The 20,406-nt window shown below is 33.8% G+C and overlaps 1 protein-coding gene, 2 long non-coding RNA genes and 1 pseudogene across 4 annotated transcripts; 1 reads left to right on the top strand and 3 right to left on the bottom strand.

The window, feature by feature from the left end:
• On the top strand, positions 1-1,370 carry LOC146907752 (putative glutathione S-transferase; annotated as a pseudogene). Its single transcript, XR_015020307.1, has 2 exons — positions 1-408; positions 878-1,370. The product of XR_015020307.1 is annotated as a putative glutathione S-transferase (transcript).
• Positions 1,371-7,746: 6,376 nt separating this feature from the next.
• On the bottom strand, positions 7,747-10,036 carry LOC146907751 (putative glutathione S-transferase). Its single transcript, XM_085729633.1, has 2 exons — positions 8,396-10,036; positions 7,747-8,186 (listed from the first exon to the last, which is right to left on the bottom strand). The coding sequence occupies exons 1-2, from the start codon at positions 8,768-8,770 to the stop codon at positions 7,842-7,844; spliced, it is 720 nt and encodes a 239-aa protein (XP_085585759.1). The 5' UTR covers positions 8,771-10,036; the 3' UTR covers positions 7,747-7,841.
• An 825-nt stretch (positions 10,037-10,861) lies between these two features.
• Positions 10,862-11,328, bottom strand: LOC146907750 (uncharacterized). Its single transcript, XR_015020305.1, has 2 exons — positions 10,989-11,328; positions 10,862-10,912 (listed from the first exon to the last, which is right to left on the bottom strand). It is a non-coding gene; the product is annotated as an uncharacterized LOC146907750 (long non-coding RNA).
• A 4,640-nt stretch (positions 11,329-15,968) lies between these two features.
• On the bottom strand, positions 15,969-16,787 carry LOC146907749 (uncharacterized). The gene is made up of 3 exons (XR_015019425.1): positions 16,563-16,787; positions 16,356-16,469; positions 15,969-16,197 (listed from the first exon to the last, which is right to left on the bottom strand). It is a non-coding gene; the product is annotated as an uncharacterized LOC146907749 (long non-coding RNA).
• Between the last annotated feature and the right edge of the window lie 3,619 nt (positions 16,788-20,406).

The following is a 20,406-nucleotide window of genomic DNA, read 5'->3' as shown; positions in this document are numbered from 1 at the left end:
CTATAAAAGGCCACAAAACCTTAGGACTCAAACATCAAAATAAACCATTATACCAATTATCAAAGTCATAGAAAATTTAAGTATTGCAATGGCTACAAATCAAGAACATGTGAAACTTTTGGGAGCTACAGGAAGCCCATTTGTGTGCAGGGTGCAGATTGCTCTAAATTGAAGGGAATTGAATATGAATTTGTTGAAGAAAATTTGGTCACCAAGAGTGAACTTCTCCTCAAATACAATCCAGTTTATAAAAAGGTTCCAGTTTTTGTTCACAATGAGAAGCCTATATTAGAATCTCTTGTGATTCTTGAGTACATTGACGAGGTTTGGAAACAAAATCCTATTTTGCCATCTGATCCGCACCAAAGAGCCTTGGCTCGATTTTGGTCGAAATTCATCGATGACAAGGTAACTTCTTTTCGTATTTTTTTAGTCTTTGTACTTCCTATACCAGATTGTCTTCGTGTTGCGATCCTTAATATTGCGTGGAATCGTGGTTAGATATAACTTATGTAACCATTATGTCACAAGCTAGATAGCTGTCGCAAGTCTTTATTTAAACCGTTGCTCCCTATTGTTGTTTCTTTTTAATTGTCGTGTTCTTTAAACCGTTGCTCCCTATTGTTGTTTCTTTATAATTGTCGTGTTCATAGAGAATTATTCATTTTTATCTATTTTTGTTTATTACGTCAATAAGAAGGTAAGAAAATATTCAAAATTTGCTTATTAATCAAAACCATTTCATGGTTTGTGAAAAACTTAGCTTAAAAACATGCATATAACATAGGGGAGTAAGTGTTTGTATTTTGTGATGGTTATTTAAGTTTTCTAGAATAAGTACTAATGAATCAAATGTTTAAATTTGTGAATTGATCAGATTGTGTCCGCGTCATCTAAATCTGTTTTTACACTTGATGAGAAAGAGCGCGAGAAGAATATTGAAGAAACAACTGAGGCTCTTCACTTTCTTGAGAATGAGCTGAAGGACAAGTACTTTGGAGGAGAAGAGTTTAACTTTGTGGATATTGCTGCTGTTTTCATCGCATTCTGGATCCCTCTAGTTCAAGACATAATAGGGTTGCAATTGTTCACTGCCGAAAAGTTTCCAAAGCTTTACAATTGGAGTCAAGAATTTCTTGACCATCCTGTTGTGAAGGAAACTCTTCCTCCAAGAGAGCCTCTTTTCGCCTTTTTTAAAGGTCGCTATGAAAGCCTTCTTTCTGCTTCAAAGTAGACAGTGTGCTGAAACTCAGAATTTCAAGCTTATGTACTATTATCTGTCATTCAGTTTTTGTTGTTAGGATTTCATTTTAAAATAATGTTTTTGTAATGTGAGATTTCTCCATGCGAAATCTAAGGATATTGTTGTCATTTTTCATACTTCAATTTGTTGGTGATTTCCAAAATAATGTAATCACTTTAGATCAAGAGTTGTAAATCTTCATGAGAAGCTTTCATATACATTAGAACCTTTGGCAAAGGGGTGCTTAATGAACCTTAGCATTGGTTCAAGTGTGAATGATCACAACCTTTGGCAAAATGGTGCTTAATGAACCATAGCATTGGTTCAAGTATGAATGATCATAACCTTTGGCAAAATGGTGCTTAATGAACCATAACATTGATTCAAGTCAAAGGGGTGCTTTCTCTCATATGAAGGGTCATATAATGCACTATAAATACTTGGCATTTGGGCATTAATTGCACACACAATTTTGGACAGAATTTTGTTGCACTAACAACATAATTCTTCATCATTCTCTTACTCTAAATCATCCATCAATTCTCTAATGCATGAGTGAATTGCTGGAACCATAAATCTGTAAAATACTGTTAGGAGATACGCTTGGTGTGGTTGTGCAATACACGTCAAGGAACTCATAGTATCCTGAAGGGGATTCGCCGGTCATTCCTTATTGCATCCAATTACAGTTATTGGTGGGGGCGAATCGAACCTAAAGGTTAGTGTGGCAACCCCATACGCTTTGAGTTTTACATGCATAATCATTAAACATTTCAGGTTTCAAGTGCAGCAGCCTCTTCCCAACAAACAAGATATATAACAATCTTTAGGTTCGATTTCTATGGCTGCTTCATTGAAAGAAATGACTTCTGACTTTGTTAAGTTGGAAAAGTTTGATGGGGGAAATTTCATCCGCTGGCAGAAGAAGATGAAGTTTCTTCTTACAACATTGAAAGTGGCATACGTTCTGAACATGGCAAGGCCTGAAGAGAAGGATGATGAAACTGTTGCTGAGACAAGAGATAGACAGAAATGGGATAACGATGATTACATCTGCTTGGGACATATCCTGAATGGTATGTCTGACTCTCTATTCGATATCTACCAGAGCAGCCCTTCTGCAAAAGACTTGTGGGACAAATTGGAAACCAGATACATGCGTGAAGACGCAACAAGTAAGAAATTCCTTGTATCTCATTTTAATAATTACAAAATGGTAGATAATAAGTCTGTTATGGAACAATTATATGAGATTGAACGTATTCTTAACAACTACAAACAACATAACATGAATATGGATGAAACAATTATTGTATCATCCATAATTGACAAACTTCCTCCTTCATGGAAAGATTTCAAACGAACCATGAAGCATAAGAAGGAAGACATTTCTCTTGAGCAACTTGGCAATCACCTTCGTTTAGAAGAAGAATACCGAAAACAAGAAGGTATTAAGAATCATGTCACTCAAGAGAAGGTTCATGTTATGGAAGAAGGAAATTCAAGCAAATCTTCCAAAAAGAGAAATCATGAAAATGATAAGTCTCATCAAAACCACAATGGTAATAACAACAAAAAGAAAAGGAAAGGTGAATGTTACTTTTGTGGGAAAGAAGGACACTTCAAGAATGAGTGCAGGTTCTTTAAAAAGAAGAACAAAGAAAAGAATTCAAGAGCAACAAATGATGATTTTGTTGCGGTCATTTCTGAAATCAACATGATTGAAGATGTTGATTCTTGGTGGATAGACTCTGGTGCTACTCGCCATGTGTGCAAAAACAAGAAAATGTTCAAGACCATCAATGAAGATGGGAGTGTTTTGTACATGGGAAATGCTTCAACTGTGCAAGTCCAAGGAAAAGGGACCATTGAGATTGAATTCACTTCTGGAAAAACACTTACTCTTAAAGATGTATTTTATGTTCCTGAAGTTAGGAAGAACTTGATTTCTGTACCATTACTTAATAAGAATGGGTTCAAATCTGTATTTGAGGGAGATAAATTTATCCTCTCAAAGGGGGGTGTGTTTGTAGGTAAGGGATATTTGTGTGAGAATATGTTCAAATGTAATGTTGCAAATATTAATAATAATAATATGATTTCTGCTTATATTGTTGAGTCTTGTGATTTATGGCATATGCGATTAGGACATGTTAATTTTAGAAAATTGGAGGATATGATGAAATCAAATCTAATTCCTAATTTTGATAAAAACTTTGATTCATGTACTACTTGCATGTTGACTAAAATTACAAGACAACCTTTTAAAAGTGTTAAAAGAAGTTCTAGGGTGCTAGATTTAATTCATTCAGATGTATGTGATTTACATGGTTGGCCCACCATTGGTGGTAAAAAGTATTTTGTTACTTTCATTGATGATTGCACTCGATTTTGTTATGTTTATTTAATGCATTCAAAAGATGAAGTCTTAGATAAATTCAAAATATTTAAAGCACAAGTAGAACTTCAGCATGAAACTTTCATTAAATGCTTTAGAAGTGATAGGGGAGGAGAGTTCTATCATCCGAGTTATTTTGAATCCACTGGTATTGTGCATCAAGTAACTGCACCATACACCCCACAACAAAATGGAATAGCAGAAAGGAAGAATAGGACTTTGGTAGAAATGGTTAATGCCATGTTGTCCTATTCTGGATTATCTAAAGGATATTGGGGTGAAGCAATGCTAACAGCATGTTACATCCTCAATAGGGTTCCAAACAAAAGGAACAAAATAACCCCATATGAACTTTGGAAACAAAGGAAGCCGACTCTTAATTATTTAAAAGTTTGGGGTTGTAGAGCAATTGTGAAAGTGCCTGAACCAAAAAGAAAGAAATTGGGTGAAAGAGGAATTGAATGTGTATTTTTAGGCTATGCAGAAAATAGCAAAGCATACAGATTCTTGACTATTGAATCGAATGACTCATATTCTGTTAATACAGTAATTGAGTCAAGAGATGCAATTTTTCAAGAAGATAGATTTAACTCAATTTCTTATCCCAAGGATATTGTTCATTCTAATGTACAAAATTTAGAAAACAATGAATCTAATGTAGATACATTGGATGGTTCAGAACTTAGAAGAAGTAAAAGGATCCGGAAAGAGAAAGATTTTGGATCTGATTTCTTCATGTTTCTTGTAGAAGGAACAGGTAAATCCATAAATAGTTATGGACCAATTTGCTTTAACCTTGAGAATGATCCGGTAACATATGAAGAGGCTATAAAATCTCAAGATTCAGCCTTTTGGAAAGAAGCTATTCAAGAAGAAATGGATTCAATTATGGGTAATAAAACTTGGAAAGTGGTAGATCTCCCACCCGGATCCAAACCGATAGGTTGTAAATGGATCTTTAAAAGGAAAATGAAAGTGGATGGTACCATTGATAAATTCAAGGCTAGACTAGTTGCTAAAGGGTTTACACAAAAAGAAGGCATTGATTATTTTGATACATATGCACCTGTTGCAAGAATAGCATCAATCAGAATGCTAATTGCACTGGCATCCATCCATAAGTTTGTAATCCATCAAATGGATGTTAAAACTGCTTTCCTAAATGGAGAGTTGGATGAAGAGGTATATATGAAACAACCGGAAGGGTTTGTGATCAAAGGTCAAGAAGATAAAGTGTGTAAATTAACTAAGTCTTTATATGGGTTGAAACAAGCACCCAAACAATGGCACCAAAAGTTTGACCAAGTTGTGTTAGCCAACGGATACATCATAAATGAATCTGACAAGTGTATTTACAGTAAATTCCAAAATGGAAAAGGGGTCATGATTTGCTTATATGTAGATGACATGTTGATCTTTGGTACAAGTATAAATGAGGTAGAAGAAACTAAAGCTTTCTTATCCAAAAATTTTGATATGAAAGATTTAGGAGAAGCTGATGTGATTTTAGGAATTAAAATCATAAGAGATGGTAACCATATTGGTTTATCCCAATCTCATTACATAGAAAAGGTGCTTCAGAAATTCAATCATTTAGATTGTAAACCGATATCTACCCCATTTGACCAAACTGTCAGTTTGCAACCAAACAAAGGTTGTCCGGTGGCACAACTTGAATATTCTAAAGTAATCGGATGCTTGATGTATGCTATGACTTGTACTAGACCTGACATAGCATATGCTGTTGGAAGGTTAAGTCGGTATACTAGCAATCCAAGTAAAGAACACTGGCACGCTGTGAAAAGAGTATTGAAATACTTAAAGGGAACAATGAATTATTGTTTAACATATAGTGGAGAGCCTTCTATTTTGGAAGGATACACAGATGCTAGTTGGGTAACATATGTTGAAGATCATGCTTCCACAAGTGGATGGATCTTCAACCTTGGTGGAGGTGCAGTTTCTTGGGGTTCAAAGAAACAAACATGCATTGCCGACTCCACCATGGCTGCAGAATTTATTGCATTGGCTGCAGGGAGTAAAGAGGCAGAATGGCTAAGAAATTTATTGTATGACATACCAGTTTGGCAAAAGCCAATGGCGCCAGTATCCATACATTGTGATAGTCAATCCACACTATCAAAAGCTTATAGCCAAGTTTATAATGGGAAATCAAGGCATATTGGTTTAAGACATAGCTATGTAAGAGACTTGATTTCTAATGGAGTAATTTCCATCATGTTCGTAAGAACAGAGAAGAATCTTGCAGATCCTTTGACGAAAGGTCTGACAAAGGATATGGTGTTGAAGACATCATTGGGGATGGGACTCAAGCCCATATCTAATTGATTACCAATAGTGGAAACTCAACCCACACTTGAGTAGCATCAAGTCTTGGGTTCAATGGTGAAAGTACACTATTAGAGTAATTGTAGTACTTGACAATAGATACATCCCAAGGGTAAAAGTACTTGGACCATAAGAAGAAAAAAAGGTAGGATGAGGTTTTCCTCTTAATGGACATATAGCATATATTTGCTGGAATGCATACTTATGGGGCATTCCCGATATAGTCTACCTATGTGAGAATGAAGTTTGGCCGCTTCACGGAGTTCAATGGCTTGACTCTTAAATTCTCATGAAAAGGGATATATGACACAAGGCCTTCTTAATGTGTCATTTTACAAGTCTCTTTATCAACGGTACCGAGATTCTAAGTGTAAGTTATGCACACTTGTTCTAATGAATAGTTGGTTCAAAGCTTGCCTACCATACTATTTGGGAATGAGCGAAAACTTAACTTACTAAGTAATGGTTCAAATCGTGAGATACCATTATCTGAAGGCATGGAATTTCCGGATTTATGAGATTTAGTATTTTGAAAATGGTGGGGGATTGTTGGTGATTTCCAAAATAATGTAATCACTTTAGATCAAGAGTTGTAAATCTTCATGAGAAGCTTTCATATACATTAGAACCGTTGGCAAAGGGGTGCTTAATGAACCTTAGCATTGGTTCAAGTGTGAATGATCATAACCTTTGGCAAAATGGTGCTTAATGAACCATAGCATTGGTTCAAGTATGAATGATCATAACCTTTGGCAAAATGGTGCTTAATGAACCATAACATTGATTCAAGTCAAAGGGGTGCTTTCTCTCATATGAAGGGTCATATAATGCACTATAAATACTTGGCATTTGGGCATTAATTGCACACACAATTTTGGACAGAATTTTGTTGCACTAACAACATAATTCTTCATCATTCTCTTACTCTAAATCATCCATCAATTCTCTAATGCATGAGTGAATTGCTGGAACCATAAATCTGTAAAATACTGTTAGGAGATACGCTTGGTGTGGTTGTGCAATACACGTCAAGGAACTCATAGTATCCTGAAGGGGATTCGCCGGTCATTCCTTATTGCATCCAATTACAGTTATTGGTGGGGGCGAATCGAACCTAAAGGTTAGTGTGGCAACCCCATACGCTTTGAGTTTTACATGCATAATCATTAAACATTTCAGGTTTCAAGTGCAGCAGCCTCTTCCCAACAAACAAGATATATAACACAATTAATAATGAGAAGGGTGTTTTGTAATCTGATTGGCCGATGGATAACAACGATATGTAACTTCTTTTATAATCTGATTTTTTATATGCAAAATTTGTCCTAAACCTAAATCCAAATTAACTTGTTCCCCTGCATGAAACAAGGCTGCACTGCATGATTTACATATTATATCCACTATATTATTCATAAACGGGCGAATGTTGCAACTAATGGAAGGTAGCGACTGATTTAAGTCATATTAACTATGATCAGAAATCAAAATATATAATGAAAGAATAGTTTCACTTTATATGAAGTACAAAAAGAGTGAATTACCTTGAAAGTGTTATAGTTACTTAAGTATATGTAATATGTTTGGATTGAAATTTGCAAACTCAAGTTTGAATGAACTTCATCTTGCAAACTGAGTTTTCTAAAGCAATATTTTCAAACTGAGTTTGAAAAGGAAAATCGAGGAAAACTCGGATCAACATTAAACTCAACTGAAAACAAACTTTTTTTTAAACATGAAACGGTTCTTTCATTAATTGAAATGGTGAAAATGACAATATTTTAGGTTCTTTATTACACATGAGAAATCATAGAATATATTCTATTTGAAATGAAATTCAAACAACCAACAACTCTATTTTGACGGAGCAGCGAGGCTTTCAGCGCGAGCTTTGAAATATGCAAATTGTTGATCTTTTGAAGGCATAATTTCCTTGACTATTGGATGGTTGTTAAATTCTTTACTCCATTTGTATAGCTTTGGAAATTTCTCCCTTGTGAACAACTGCAACTCTGCTACTTCTTGGAATAAAGGGATGAAGAGAGCAGCAATATCTACAATTCCAATCTCTTCTCCTCCAAAGAATTTTCCCTTCAATTCATTCTCAAGAAATTGTAGAGCCTTCAATAGTTCGTCGCTAGCTTTCTCGCGTTCTTTCTTATCGGGCATAAAAACCGACATCCATGCAGCAGCCACACACTGATTTCACAAATTACATTAATATATATCAGAAAATAATTAGAAAGATATAAAACACGACACAAATACTTACATATGAAAGATGTCATAATAGACACTGGCATGTGTCGAACACCAGACATGCCTTCAATCTGAAGCGTCAATGCTATATAGTTCATAAGCAACATAATTTCAAGAAGAGTATTGATGTATAAACTAGAGTTACTTACCTTGTCATCAATGAACTTAGACCAGAAACGAGCCAAAGCTCTTTGATAAGGATCGGAAGGCAAAATAGGATTTTGTTTCCAAGTCTCATCAATATACTCAAGAATCACACGAGACTCCGAGATGGGATTTCCATTATGAACAAAAACAGGAACCATCCTGTAAACTGGATTGTATTTAAGAAGCGTTTCACTCAAGTTACCCAATTTTTCTTCCGAATATTTGTATTCAACACCCTTCAATTCCAGCGCAATTTGAACTCTAATGACAAATGGGCTTCCCACAGAACCCAAAAGCTTCACTTCTTCCTCAGATGCAGCCATCACACCATAGCCTTGCAACACTCTCTTGACTTTGGCGACTAATGTATGAATCATAGTTATAAATTTTCAGTCCGAAATATAAAAGTTTTAGAGGTCTCTGCGACTTTTATTTTAATTATGATTGAGACCGCGTCAGCCTCATTTGTCTGTATAGATATAAGAAGAGTAATTGAACTGACAAGTATTCTAATCTTTCCAAAAGAACAAAAACAAAGTATAACGTGAGATGTGAGAGTCTGAATGAGAGTCCAAGGATAAAGTAACAATAAAGAAAAATTGGTAAAACAATGATTCTCTTCACAGTAATGAGATATGAGTGGTAATTTGGTGCAAGAAAAGAACAAGATTCATAAAATAAGAGGGATAAAATAACAAATAAAATTCGACAGCAATAAAATTAAAGAAACTTTTTGTTATGTCAATTACTTGAAGTGCACGTATAATGTCTAAGTGCACCTTATAAGAGTATACACACATGCAAAAGAGAGTAAAAAAAATGCCAAAAACTCAACAGAATTTTTTTGACACGTATTGCTCCACGAACTCATCACTTAAATAGAACCCTTATTCCAAGAACCCTTCAATTCATTATCAGTTGGTCATGTTTATCGGACCTAAGCATCATCAAATATAAAAAACCAAAACCTACAATTGATTGTAGCGGACAAAATATAAAAAAATAAAATAAATCTAACACTAAATCTGAGTCCTCCTTTGTTTTTCGCTCGCCCCAGTTTATCGAATGAATTTTGCGCTTCTTTTCATTTGTTCCCCACCAAAACTAAGTAACCATGCCTCAATGTCTCTGCAGCATCCTTCTAGAATCTTGTAGTACCTTATGACAGAATAATAGTACAGAACAAACATTATTTGAAAAAAATATAACATGTTTTTTTTAAGCATATATTTTTTTTTTTTTTTTGGATAATCAGTGTAACAAACCAACATTATTTGGATATAACTAAGGAAGCATTTTATTAAAGTACTATTTATCACTGTCCCTCCAGCTGTTGAGCTGCACCGGATTCATTCTAAGGTTATACACAACACTAAAGGATGCATGGAAGGGTTGTCAATTCAACATGTAGTCAGTAGGGCAACCTAAGGAATATTAGAGTGGGGATTTACTCACTCGGAGGCAATTAAAACATAAGGAATTGAGATTTCTAAATTGTCATCTATGAATCCATAGAGATTTTGGATCAAACGGGATTTTTTTTTTTTGTGGTGGTTGGGATTTGAACCCCGGACCTTGCATATATTATTTATTGTTTCTAACGACTGAGCTAAGCTCACGGGAACATCAAACGGGAAATTTGCATATATTTTTTTTTTATTGTTACATGTTTTATTTAGTGAAAGAAAACCTTGCATATTTTATGTATCGTCCATACCAACTGAGCTATGCTCACGACGACATTTTAGTTGTATCTATTTGGACCTTGGTTGTACCTTGTAAACTTGTGGTAATTTCGCTCGTTCTTGTTCGTCTTGTGCTTGATTTAGAGCTTATAATATATTTTGCTTTTTCAAAAAAAAGAAGTTAAGGCGGTCAGTTTGATAAAATTGTTATGTTTTTCCTTCCTTTATAACTTCTTATTTTCTGCAAAATGACGTACTATGTCAATTTTTGTGGTCCAGAGCAAATATTATTTATGGTTTAGATGTGAGTTTACATGTACAACAAAATTAATGTAGCTGTATTTTTTTTTTTTTGACAAAGTATTTTATTTCTTTTATTATAAAGAAAATGAATATCTAATAGATTCATGAGTTGTGTGCTTATAATTGTATGCATAATACCATTAAAACGCACGATAATATCTGTTCACCTGTGAAATGTAGGACTATAATAAAGGATAAATATGTTGTACCAAAAAACTAGAATAAATGATAAATGATTACATTATAGAATCATTTTTTAGGGAACATTACAGAATCATATTTCCTTTATTCAATACTGATTTTACATAATCACACACAATATATTTACAGTTCATTTATAAATCAGTGACATTTTAATTTTCCATGCATATCTTGTAAAAGCAAACAAAGGAAATAACCCCTTCCTTTATGTATGTGTATGCATCTGTCAAAGAATTTTAAAGGTTTGTCAGAGAAAAATTGAATTGTGCAAGAAAACATTAAGAATATCAACATGTTTTTCTGAGGAATAAAATCAACATGTTAAAATCACTGCAACAAAAAAAAAATTTAACACGTTAAAATAAAATTATAAGTTTTAAATTAAGAAAATTATTTGTCAACTGACCTACTAAACATTAGGACAGCGACACAAGAACCCCCCAATACACTTTGGTAATTCAGCCTTGTTTCTACAATAAAGAGATGGACAATCACTGTCCTGAGTGCACTTGTGAAAGAATTCGAAAAAGTATCCACTTGCAACAAGAGCTATATTAAGAAATAGGATGATAGCATACACAAACTTGTGACTTGTACCCATATTTGTTTCTCAATGGAATATTGAAGCTATGTTTATGTGAATCTAAATCCTTTTTAAAACTAGAATATAAAATGTCTCTTAAGTATATCCATGTGTGTATTTGTCCTTTGATCACTCAATCGATCACTTAACTTCTCTCTCTGTTTTTTTTTTTTGGCTTAAATATGTTATTCGTCCCTGCAAATAGGGGTCGCTTAAAATTTCATCCCTGCAATCGCTAATCCTTTTTTTTTGCCCCTGCAAAGTTTAATCAGTTAAAAATTCGTCCCTTGACCAAGTTAATGACTGCCACATCATCAAATTAACAAAATGGCATGGGAATTGACGAAAATACCCCTGGCTTATTTTTTTTTGTTTTTTTTCCTTCAAAAAAAAATTCAGTTTTTTCCCGAATTTTTTTTACGATTTTTTCCCGAAAATTTTTCAGTTTTAATTTTAACAGTTTTTTTCCGAATTTTTTTTTGACTTTTAATTATTTTTTCAGATTTTTTTTAATTTAAAAAAGAATTTTCAAAATTTTGAAAAAAAAAATTTTTGAAGAAAAAAAATTAGCCCAGGGGTATTTTCGTCAATTCCCATGTCATTATGGTAATTTTGATGACGTGGCAGTCATTAACTGGGTCAAGGGACGAATTTTTAACTGATTAAACTTTGCAGAGGCAAAAAAAAAGGATTAGCGATTGCAGGGACGAAATTTTAAGCGACCCCTATTTGCAGGGACGAATAACATATTTAAGCCTTTTTTTTTTTTTTTTAAAAAAGTATTTATCTTTTAACTTTAGTAAAAATCTCGTAATTAAAATATTTTTGGTCATTAAAGGTCAATTTTTTATCCATTTTGTTATTATTTTTTCCCATTTGTTTAGCCTTTCGTGGTAGAAATGGCAAAAAGGATGATGAAGTTAGTTATGGGAATAATTTAAAAAAGGCTTCAACATGTGTTTCGTCCTTGCAATTAGGGGTCATTTAAAAATTGGTCCCTGTAATCGTTAATTATGGCAAATTACCCTTGCAAACTTTAATCATTTAAAATTTCGTCCCTTGACCCACTTAATGACTGCCATGTCATCTGAGTACTGACGTGGCGCTATTAATTGGTCTTTCACTTGAATGACTCAGCATCTGGGCATGGGAATGGACAAAAATGCCCCTCTTCATCTGAGACCAAAGCGGAATGACAAAAATACCCTTCCTTCTTCAAAAACCCACCTCTTCTCTTCTCTTTCACCGCGTTCCTCCTCATTCTAGGTCGTCCTCTTTCTTTCTGCAGATTGTCCCCTTCCTTCACTTCATTCTAGGTCGTCCTCTTCCTTTCTTTCTCCAACATTGATTTAGGTTTAAAAACCCAAAACTCATCTGATTACTGACATAGCGCTGTTAATTGGTCTTTCACTTGAATAACTCAGCATCTGGGCATGGGAATGGACAAAAATGCCCCTCTTCATCTGAAACCAAAGCGGAATGACAAAAATACCCTTCCTTCTTCTTCTTCAAAAACCCACCTCCTCTCTTCTCTTTCACCGCGTTCCTCCTCATTCTAGGTCGTCTTCTTCCTTCCTGCAGATCGTCCCTTCCTTCACTTCATTATAGGTCGTCCTCTTCCTTTCTTTCTCCAATACTGATTTAGGTTTAAAAACCCAAAACCCCCATTGTTTACTGACACCTCAACAAAAGACTCCTATGAAACCTACTTCAATGGTGGCAAGTTTCCGTCATTGCCCACTTCTCGAGGGATGTTTCTACTGTGCTGTTGTTTACCTATGTGCCATTGGAAAATGCTTTGGTATGTAGAAAAAAACAAAACCTGTAATGAGTGGATTTGGGATGATGAACTTGGTCCAGCTTCCAGACCAATGGTTCAGTGCTATTCAATTGTTTCAAACTCAAGGGAAGCAGAGTCTGCACCTTTGAATGCACCTGTGATTCGTGAAGCAGATTCTGCACCTGTGAATGGACCTGTGATTCGTGAAGCTGAGTCTGCAAAGTCTGAAAAATTTGGAAAGTCTGCAAACCAACATTGCAACTGTGGTGTGTTTTATCTTGGTTTTCGGATGTCAAACATTGATTACGTTTGAACCTTTTTAACCTTTGATATCTCATTTTTTCTTGGGAAGGGAAAAAATAAGAAAAACCCTTGAGAATCGAGGTCCGGGAGTTGTTTTCGCTACGGGAAGGTGTTAGGCACCCATAACGACTATAGTATCCTATAGGAACCGTCTTTACTTTCTACGCGCGCGCTTTATTTTTAAATGCTATTTGAAAAGTGACATTTACACCTAAGAGTTTACTAAGTGAAGAATTGGAGGGAGAAGAAAGCGTTTGAATTTTTATTTTATTTGAATTGAAGGAATATTGTTTCCTTGCCTACGTACCCTTTTAAGGGATCAAATCCACCGTAGTTCTCTTCCAAAAATGTTTTTGTTTTTGTTGGTTGATTTTAAGTTTTGGAAAATGGAATTTGAAAGAAGAGATAGGAGGCCTCCAAGGGCATGAGATTAAGGAAAAAGTGAAGTTGGAATTAGTTATTTGCAAAAACAAGTCAAAGTTGGAATTAGTTTCATTGATGCTTTTATTAAGAAAATAAAGAGAAAAATTCACTTGGAATGTGTTCCAAGAGTTTATTTGAAAAAAATTTGAGTGAGATGGTTCAAGTTTTTTTTGTTTGGAAAATTGGAATTTTCTCTAAGCGTAAAACCTAAGCATACATCTAAACATGCAATTACCTAACCATACATCTAAACATGCATATCCTAGCCATACATCTAAAGTGAGGTGTGTGCATGTGTGAGTTTTTAGTGTCCATAGTCCATAGTCCATATTACATCATTTCCCTACATACACACTACTTCCTTGTGGGAACTTAATCCCACATAAATGAAATTTAAAGCAACATAAAAGTGTAAAGGGAAAGAAATGAAGAATTGAGATGAAGATGAAAGTGATGGAAGATGCTTATGAAACAATGAACAAATGGTTAGTAATAATAGGCATAGGATAGTAGAAAAATTGGCAAGGAAATAAAGCATAAAACATGGTAAAAATGCAAGAAAAAGTAGCAAAAATGCACTTAATAAAACACCAAAATTCCAAGGCAAATGCAAGAGACTCATAACTCTCTATTTTGGCATTTTTCAAAGGGTTTAGGTTCAGCCCCAATGTGAGAGTTATGAGAAAATTACAAGTCAAGAAACTATGGTATGATATTAAGCCTATTTTTTGCATTAATTCACACATTTAAACATCAAGTGACTTGCTATGTAAGTGACCAATTATCACATATTCAAAACAGCCTCAAACACTACTTATCAAGCATCAAACAACACTCCAAGATCTTTCAACAAAACACAATCATTATGAGCCAAAAGATTGGAATTAGAAAGTGCAAAAAAACTTCATAAAATTTGGACAAAACAACACAAAATCACAACAAATCCTACAAGTATATTTTCCTAACAAATTTCAGCATACGAAAATTCACATGCAACAATCCTAAATCAATCAACACAAATGCAAAAAGAACTCACCAAATTTTACAAGCTTTTCATCAAGATTTTTCAACAAAAAAGTAAAAGAAAAAGCATTAAACCAAGGCAAAATAATTTTCTAGTATTTCTTGATCAATCTTGACATGCAATATATCAAAATTGATCAAAATATACTAGAAAAATTATAGGAGTTTTATTAGAATTTTTCAAAGAGATTTTAGGCATGCAAAGGTGTATTCAGCAAGAAATAGTGTGCATATAGCAAGAAAATAAGGAGAAAGTAGTAACAAAAATCCAGGCCCAAACACACAAGATCCACATCCAACAGAAAGCATCAGGGACCGTAGGATTGATCCAATTGGATCAACCCTTGATCCAACGATCAAGAAGGCAAAGGAACATGGAATGAATGTGGTCATGCGCATAGGATAAAAAATGGAACAAGAGGTGAATAAAAGTCTTTCACGTGAAAGACAAAACAACAATAACACACCTTTCTCTCTCTAAAGCCAAAGCATGCATAAACTCTCTCTTCTCTCTCTTAAATGTTCATCTTCAACCTCATGAATGTCACCGAAAAGTTCAACAAACTCGCCGGAATCTTCAAAGGTTCGCCGGAAAATTCATAACTCCGGCGACACTTCCGGATTCTGGCGAGCTCCGATTCGAATTTTTTTTTACACTTTTAAAATCGGATCGTTATCCTCTTTTCGAATATGAACCCGGAAACATCCAAAACACAATCAATCCACCTACATCTAAGGCTAACAACCGCGCTAATGGAGGAAAAAGAATCACTACTACAAAAATGAGCTTATATAGCGCTTTTTTTTTGCTTTAGCCAGCGCTTTGTAAGCGCTACTGTAAATGGCGCTGGTAAAGGTAATATAGCGCTTTTTTTATGTATAAAGCGCTATCTAAAGCAAGGTTTATATAGCGCTTTTTGTCAAAAAGCGCTAGCAAAGATTCTCCTTAGATAGCGCTTTCAATAATAAACGCCATCTAAAAGGGGTTTAAAATAACGCATGCACTCGTAAAAAACAGCGTTTTTGTTTTAAAACGCTATGTAACACTAGGTTTAAATAGCGCTTTATACAGGAAAAAAGCGCTAGGAAAAGCATTAAGTTTTTTTTTTTTGTCAGATTTTTTTATTGTTTGTACAGATAGCGTTTTTTATTAATTTAAAGTAATATATATATATATATATATATATATATATATATATATATTTCTGAAGGAAATATATATATTTTTGGCACATTAAAATTGAGACTATTATTTATCAAATAAAACTTAAACATATCATAAAAAAATGTATGTATATATAGCATAAAAGCCAGAAATGTAGAGCCACTGATATGGTAACATGGATATCTCTAAGTTACAACTAATTAGTTAACATAAAGATCAAAATCTTCTATGGTAGCATGCAGTAGTCTTCATCTATCTTCTTGATCTTCTCAACATTTTTATCCAAAACAAGCAGGCAAATCATTATTCATTTCCAAATTTCGTTCACTCTCCACCACCTGCATATATAGCAGAAAACACCGTTAAGCAAGAAGCAACTATATTATATTAGAGACAAATTCAAAGTACTAATGATCATAGTACAAATTAAAGCAAGATTATAAATTAAAAACACTATCACTTCTAGCAAATATATATAGAAAAACATGAAACTCACCTTATCATAAAAATATCATATAACTTTTAGGCTGATCATGAACTGACATCATTCTTCTTGGATTTCTCTTAGTTTATCTTTTGAGTATGTCACACACTTGAAACCATCAATGTACTGCATATATTGTAACAAAAAATAACCATGTTACTTAATAATAATAAACTTAATTATATACAAATATTATACTTTAATATAAAAATAACATACCAGCTTTGGAAACTCATTTAGTTTTGAAATGAGAATCTCTTTCATAAACCTCATCACAAAGTACCCGCTATCTATACCATTTTCTTGGCGAGGACACTACAAAAAATAAAATAAGTTTGTATCAATCAAATTATTTATATTATTCATACACTAATTTTTTAAGGTTGTTATGTTATATTATTAAACATGTACTCGGACCCATGATATGTTGTTAAATTTATTCTTTTTTACTTAAGTGTCCCTTGCAGAGCGAAATACCTTTAGAATTCTACAAAATATAAATGTAAACCTAGATTACATACAACTAACCACACACACACACACACACACACACACACACACACACACACACACACACACACATATATATATACACACACACACACACACACACACACACAGTTACGTGTCAAACATACTCTTCATTTTTGGATAATTCATATAGTCATTGAGTAATGGATCCAAATTATATATGATTTCCGATATGGTATCAACGACAAATAACACCCAATGTGCACTACACAAATTTCAAAGTTAATTAGAAAATCTTCTATAAACGATGGTAAAAAGTGAGGAAAAAATAATCAAAAACAAAGTTTCAAGGAAAATTTTACATAGGCTTCGTAGAAACTTATTATTTAAGGTCCTTAAAGAGTTGCCCGTAGGGTACCCAATCATATATAGATACAAAAGGCTACACAATTTCAAGTGTAGCGTACCTCCTTACCCCTCACTTTGATGACATATATGTATGTAAACACTATTTAAAGAAAAAATTATATGACTACCAGTTTACTTTGCAAGATAAAAAACAATGAAAAAACTACTATTTACTAAGATAAGCTAACCACACAAGATTAAAACTATGAAGCTGGGGCATCCTCCAAAAAAAATTAGAAGGCTTATAAATAACAAAATCCAAAGAAATAAAATGAAGGAAGTAGACCTTATCTATCACAGAATGAATATTAATTAGAATTCAGAAATTAGTTCATCGATTAATTAGAATTCAGTAGTTAACAATAACAATTTATTTAGGTCTCAGTTCAATGCAATCAGAAAGGCATGATCTAATACAACAATAAAAGATACTAATAACAAATCAGAAGAACAATATAATTTCAACAGAAGAATTAGCAAATACAAATCTGAACCCGTTTTTCGCCGATTCATCACGATCACTTGATTCCCTTGAGTGACCGCACGGGGCGGCGAAGTAACCGACTCCGGTTGAGTTTTCTCAAAGAAGAATTGAGGAAGGGTTTTCTCAGAGAGTAATAATTGAGGGTTTAGGGAGAAGATGAAATCCAATTTTTCAGATAAGAGGGTTTGAGTTCATAGAGAGGAAATAAAAGGGTTTGGGGGAAGATGATAGGAAAAAAAAAATCAATAAGGGGATACGATTCTTCAAAAAAGGAGAAAAGGGTGTGGTTTTTGTTTTAATAACAATTTCACCAAAAAAAAAAATATTAATTACAATTTAATGGGAAAAAAAGACTTTTCATTAAAAACCGTAAAAAGTGGATGAATGAAAACAAGAAAAAAAGGAAATCTTAATAAAAAAAAACGGAAAAAAAAAACAAGAAAAAAAGGAAATCTTAATAAAAAAAACGGAAAAAATTAAAAGTAAAAAACAGAGAGGATCGAACACATGACCATCGGGTAAAATGAATGATTACTTCCACCACTCGGCTGGAACAACTTATATGAAAAATAGCGCTCTTTTATATGTAATAAACGCTATTTACTACATGCCTAACATAGCGCTCAAAAGCGCTATTTATAACTCAGTAATAAATAGCGCTTTCTATATTAAGCGCCGTCTGTGAATAATCTGGCAATTTTTTTTATATTTAATATTATTTAATGTACCTATTATAGCACTTTTATAAGAAAACGCTATATCGAGTAAGTATCAGAGATAGCACTTTTTTCAAAAAGCGCTATCTAAAGCTTCCGTGTTTTCATTTATAGCGCTTTGATGTTAAAAGCGCTATTTAATAGGCGCTATTTTTTCCACATTTTGTAGTAGTGAATGGAATAAAAAAGCTTGGATCAAGAACAATACCGTGATGCTTGACGACGCTTTGAATGGCTCCGGATTCTTCTTATGTATTCAGATTTGGTGCTGTTTTTCCTCTCCCTTTGCTTCGATTGTATTCCTTTCCTTCGTCCGCTTCCGGTTCGTCGTTGTTGAATTCGGTCACAATGGAATTGATTGAAGATTGTTGTTCATGGATGTGATTTTTGTGGAATTGAAGATTTGTGTTGATGAGTGTTTTGGATGAATCCTTGAATTTGGTAATGGATTTGTGGAGGTTTGAGGTTAATTGTGGTGGTTGAAGTTTGTTAGAGATGAAGATTGTGGTGGTTATGGAGGTTTTGTGGTGAATTTTAATGGTGGATGAAGAAGATTGTGGTGGTTGGAGAGAGGTTAGAGATGAAGATTGTGGTGGAAGAAGTTAGTTAGAGATGAAGATTGTAGTGGAAAGAGTTTGTTATGGTGGTTTGGGGTGGTGGAAAAAGTTTGTTGTGGCGGTGGAAATGGTGATGAAGGTGGCGGCTTGGAGAAGAAAGAGGGAAAAGAAAATTTGATTTTTGTGATTTTTGTGTATTTGTGAAAAATGATTAGTGTGTTGACTCTTTGACCATGGGACCCATTATATAGGTGATGTGTGAATTTTTGGACCAATAGGAGTAGGACATGTGGCGTAACTAACTTCTTGGACAAAAAATGAACTAAAATGCAATTTTGACAACTTGAGGACTAAAATGCAAAATTAACTAAAATTGCATAAAAAAAAGTAATTTGAAAATTAACGTAAAGTGAAACGATTAAAAATAACAAAACGGACTAAAATGAACCAATTACTGAAATGAAGTACTTCAAAGTAACCTTTCTCCGTCAAAATTTCGTGTGAAATGACCAAAATGCCCTTAGGGACTAAAATGACTCAAAATGACTCAAATGCAATTTTTAAAACGGGTTTTTAACAGGGAAATAAAGCAAGAATTTATACAGGCAAATTAAAAGACTCAGAGACAATTTTTAGGGATCAAAAAGAGTTTTAACACTGGAAATGACTAAAATGCCCCTAGGGGCTAAACTGATTCAAAATGACTTTAAACGTAATTTTTGAAATGGATTTTGACATGAGATTGAAACAAGGACTTATTCAAACCAATTGAAAAGACTCAAACAATTTTCAAGGACTAAAATGAGTTTGAATGCAGGAAATGACTAAAATACCCTTTTCCATGATTTTTTACAAATAATATTGAAATAAAATGCAGAGAGATATGCAATTGATCAGAGACAATTCAAATGACTTGAAATGCAAGAAAAATGTTTTTGGATGACTTGAAATGCAAAGAATCATAGACAAATACACAGTTGAAGAGATTTTCAGACATAGATAGTAGAAATATCCAAATACAGCAGAGTAAAATATCATAGTAAACAGTAACAAATAGGCAATCTTTCAAAGGCCCAAAGACACATATCAGAGATAGAAAACATCTTGAGAAAATATTTTTAGGTCCAAAATTAGGGTATAACAGCTGCCCCTATTTAAGTTTCTTTGTCCGGAGAATCACAAGACGAAGTCTTTGTTTGACGAGACGAAGATACTTAAATATCAGACATGACGCTATTTTGGACCTAAAAATATGCTTTCACATTTTCAAACACTATGAATGCCATGCAACATTTCATTTATGAATGCAAGACATTCGAACCGGAATCTACGGGCTGTGTCACACCACCAAGGGATTTATAGACATCAAGGTAGAAAGAACGGGCAACAAATAGACAGGTACAAGCTGTTCTTTGGATCGAACTTGC

This window comes from Medicago sativa, chromosome 7 (assembly GCF_051527215.1).
Source record: "Medicago sativa cultivar Bolivia chromosome 7, Bolivia_mono, whole genome shotgun sequence".
Taxonomy (NCBI): domain Eukaryota; kingdom Viridiplantae; phylum Streptophyta; class Magnoliopsida; order Fabales; family Fabaceae; genus Medicago; species Medicago sativa.
The sequence above is the reverse complement of the archived record's forward strand: the minus strand, read 5'-3'. Positions and strand labels throughout refer to the sequence as shown.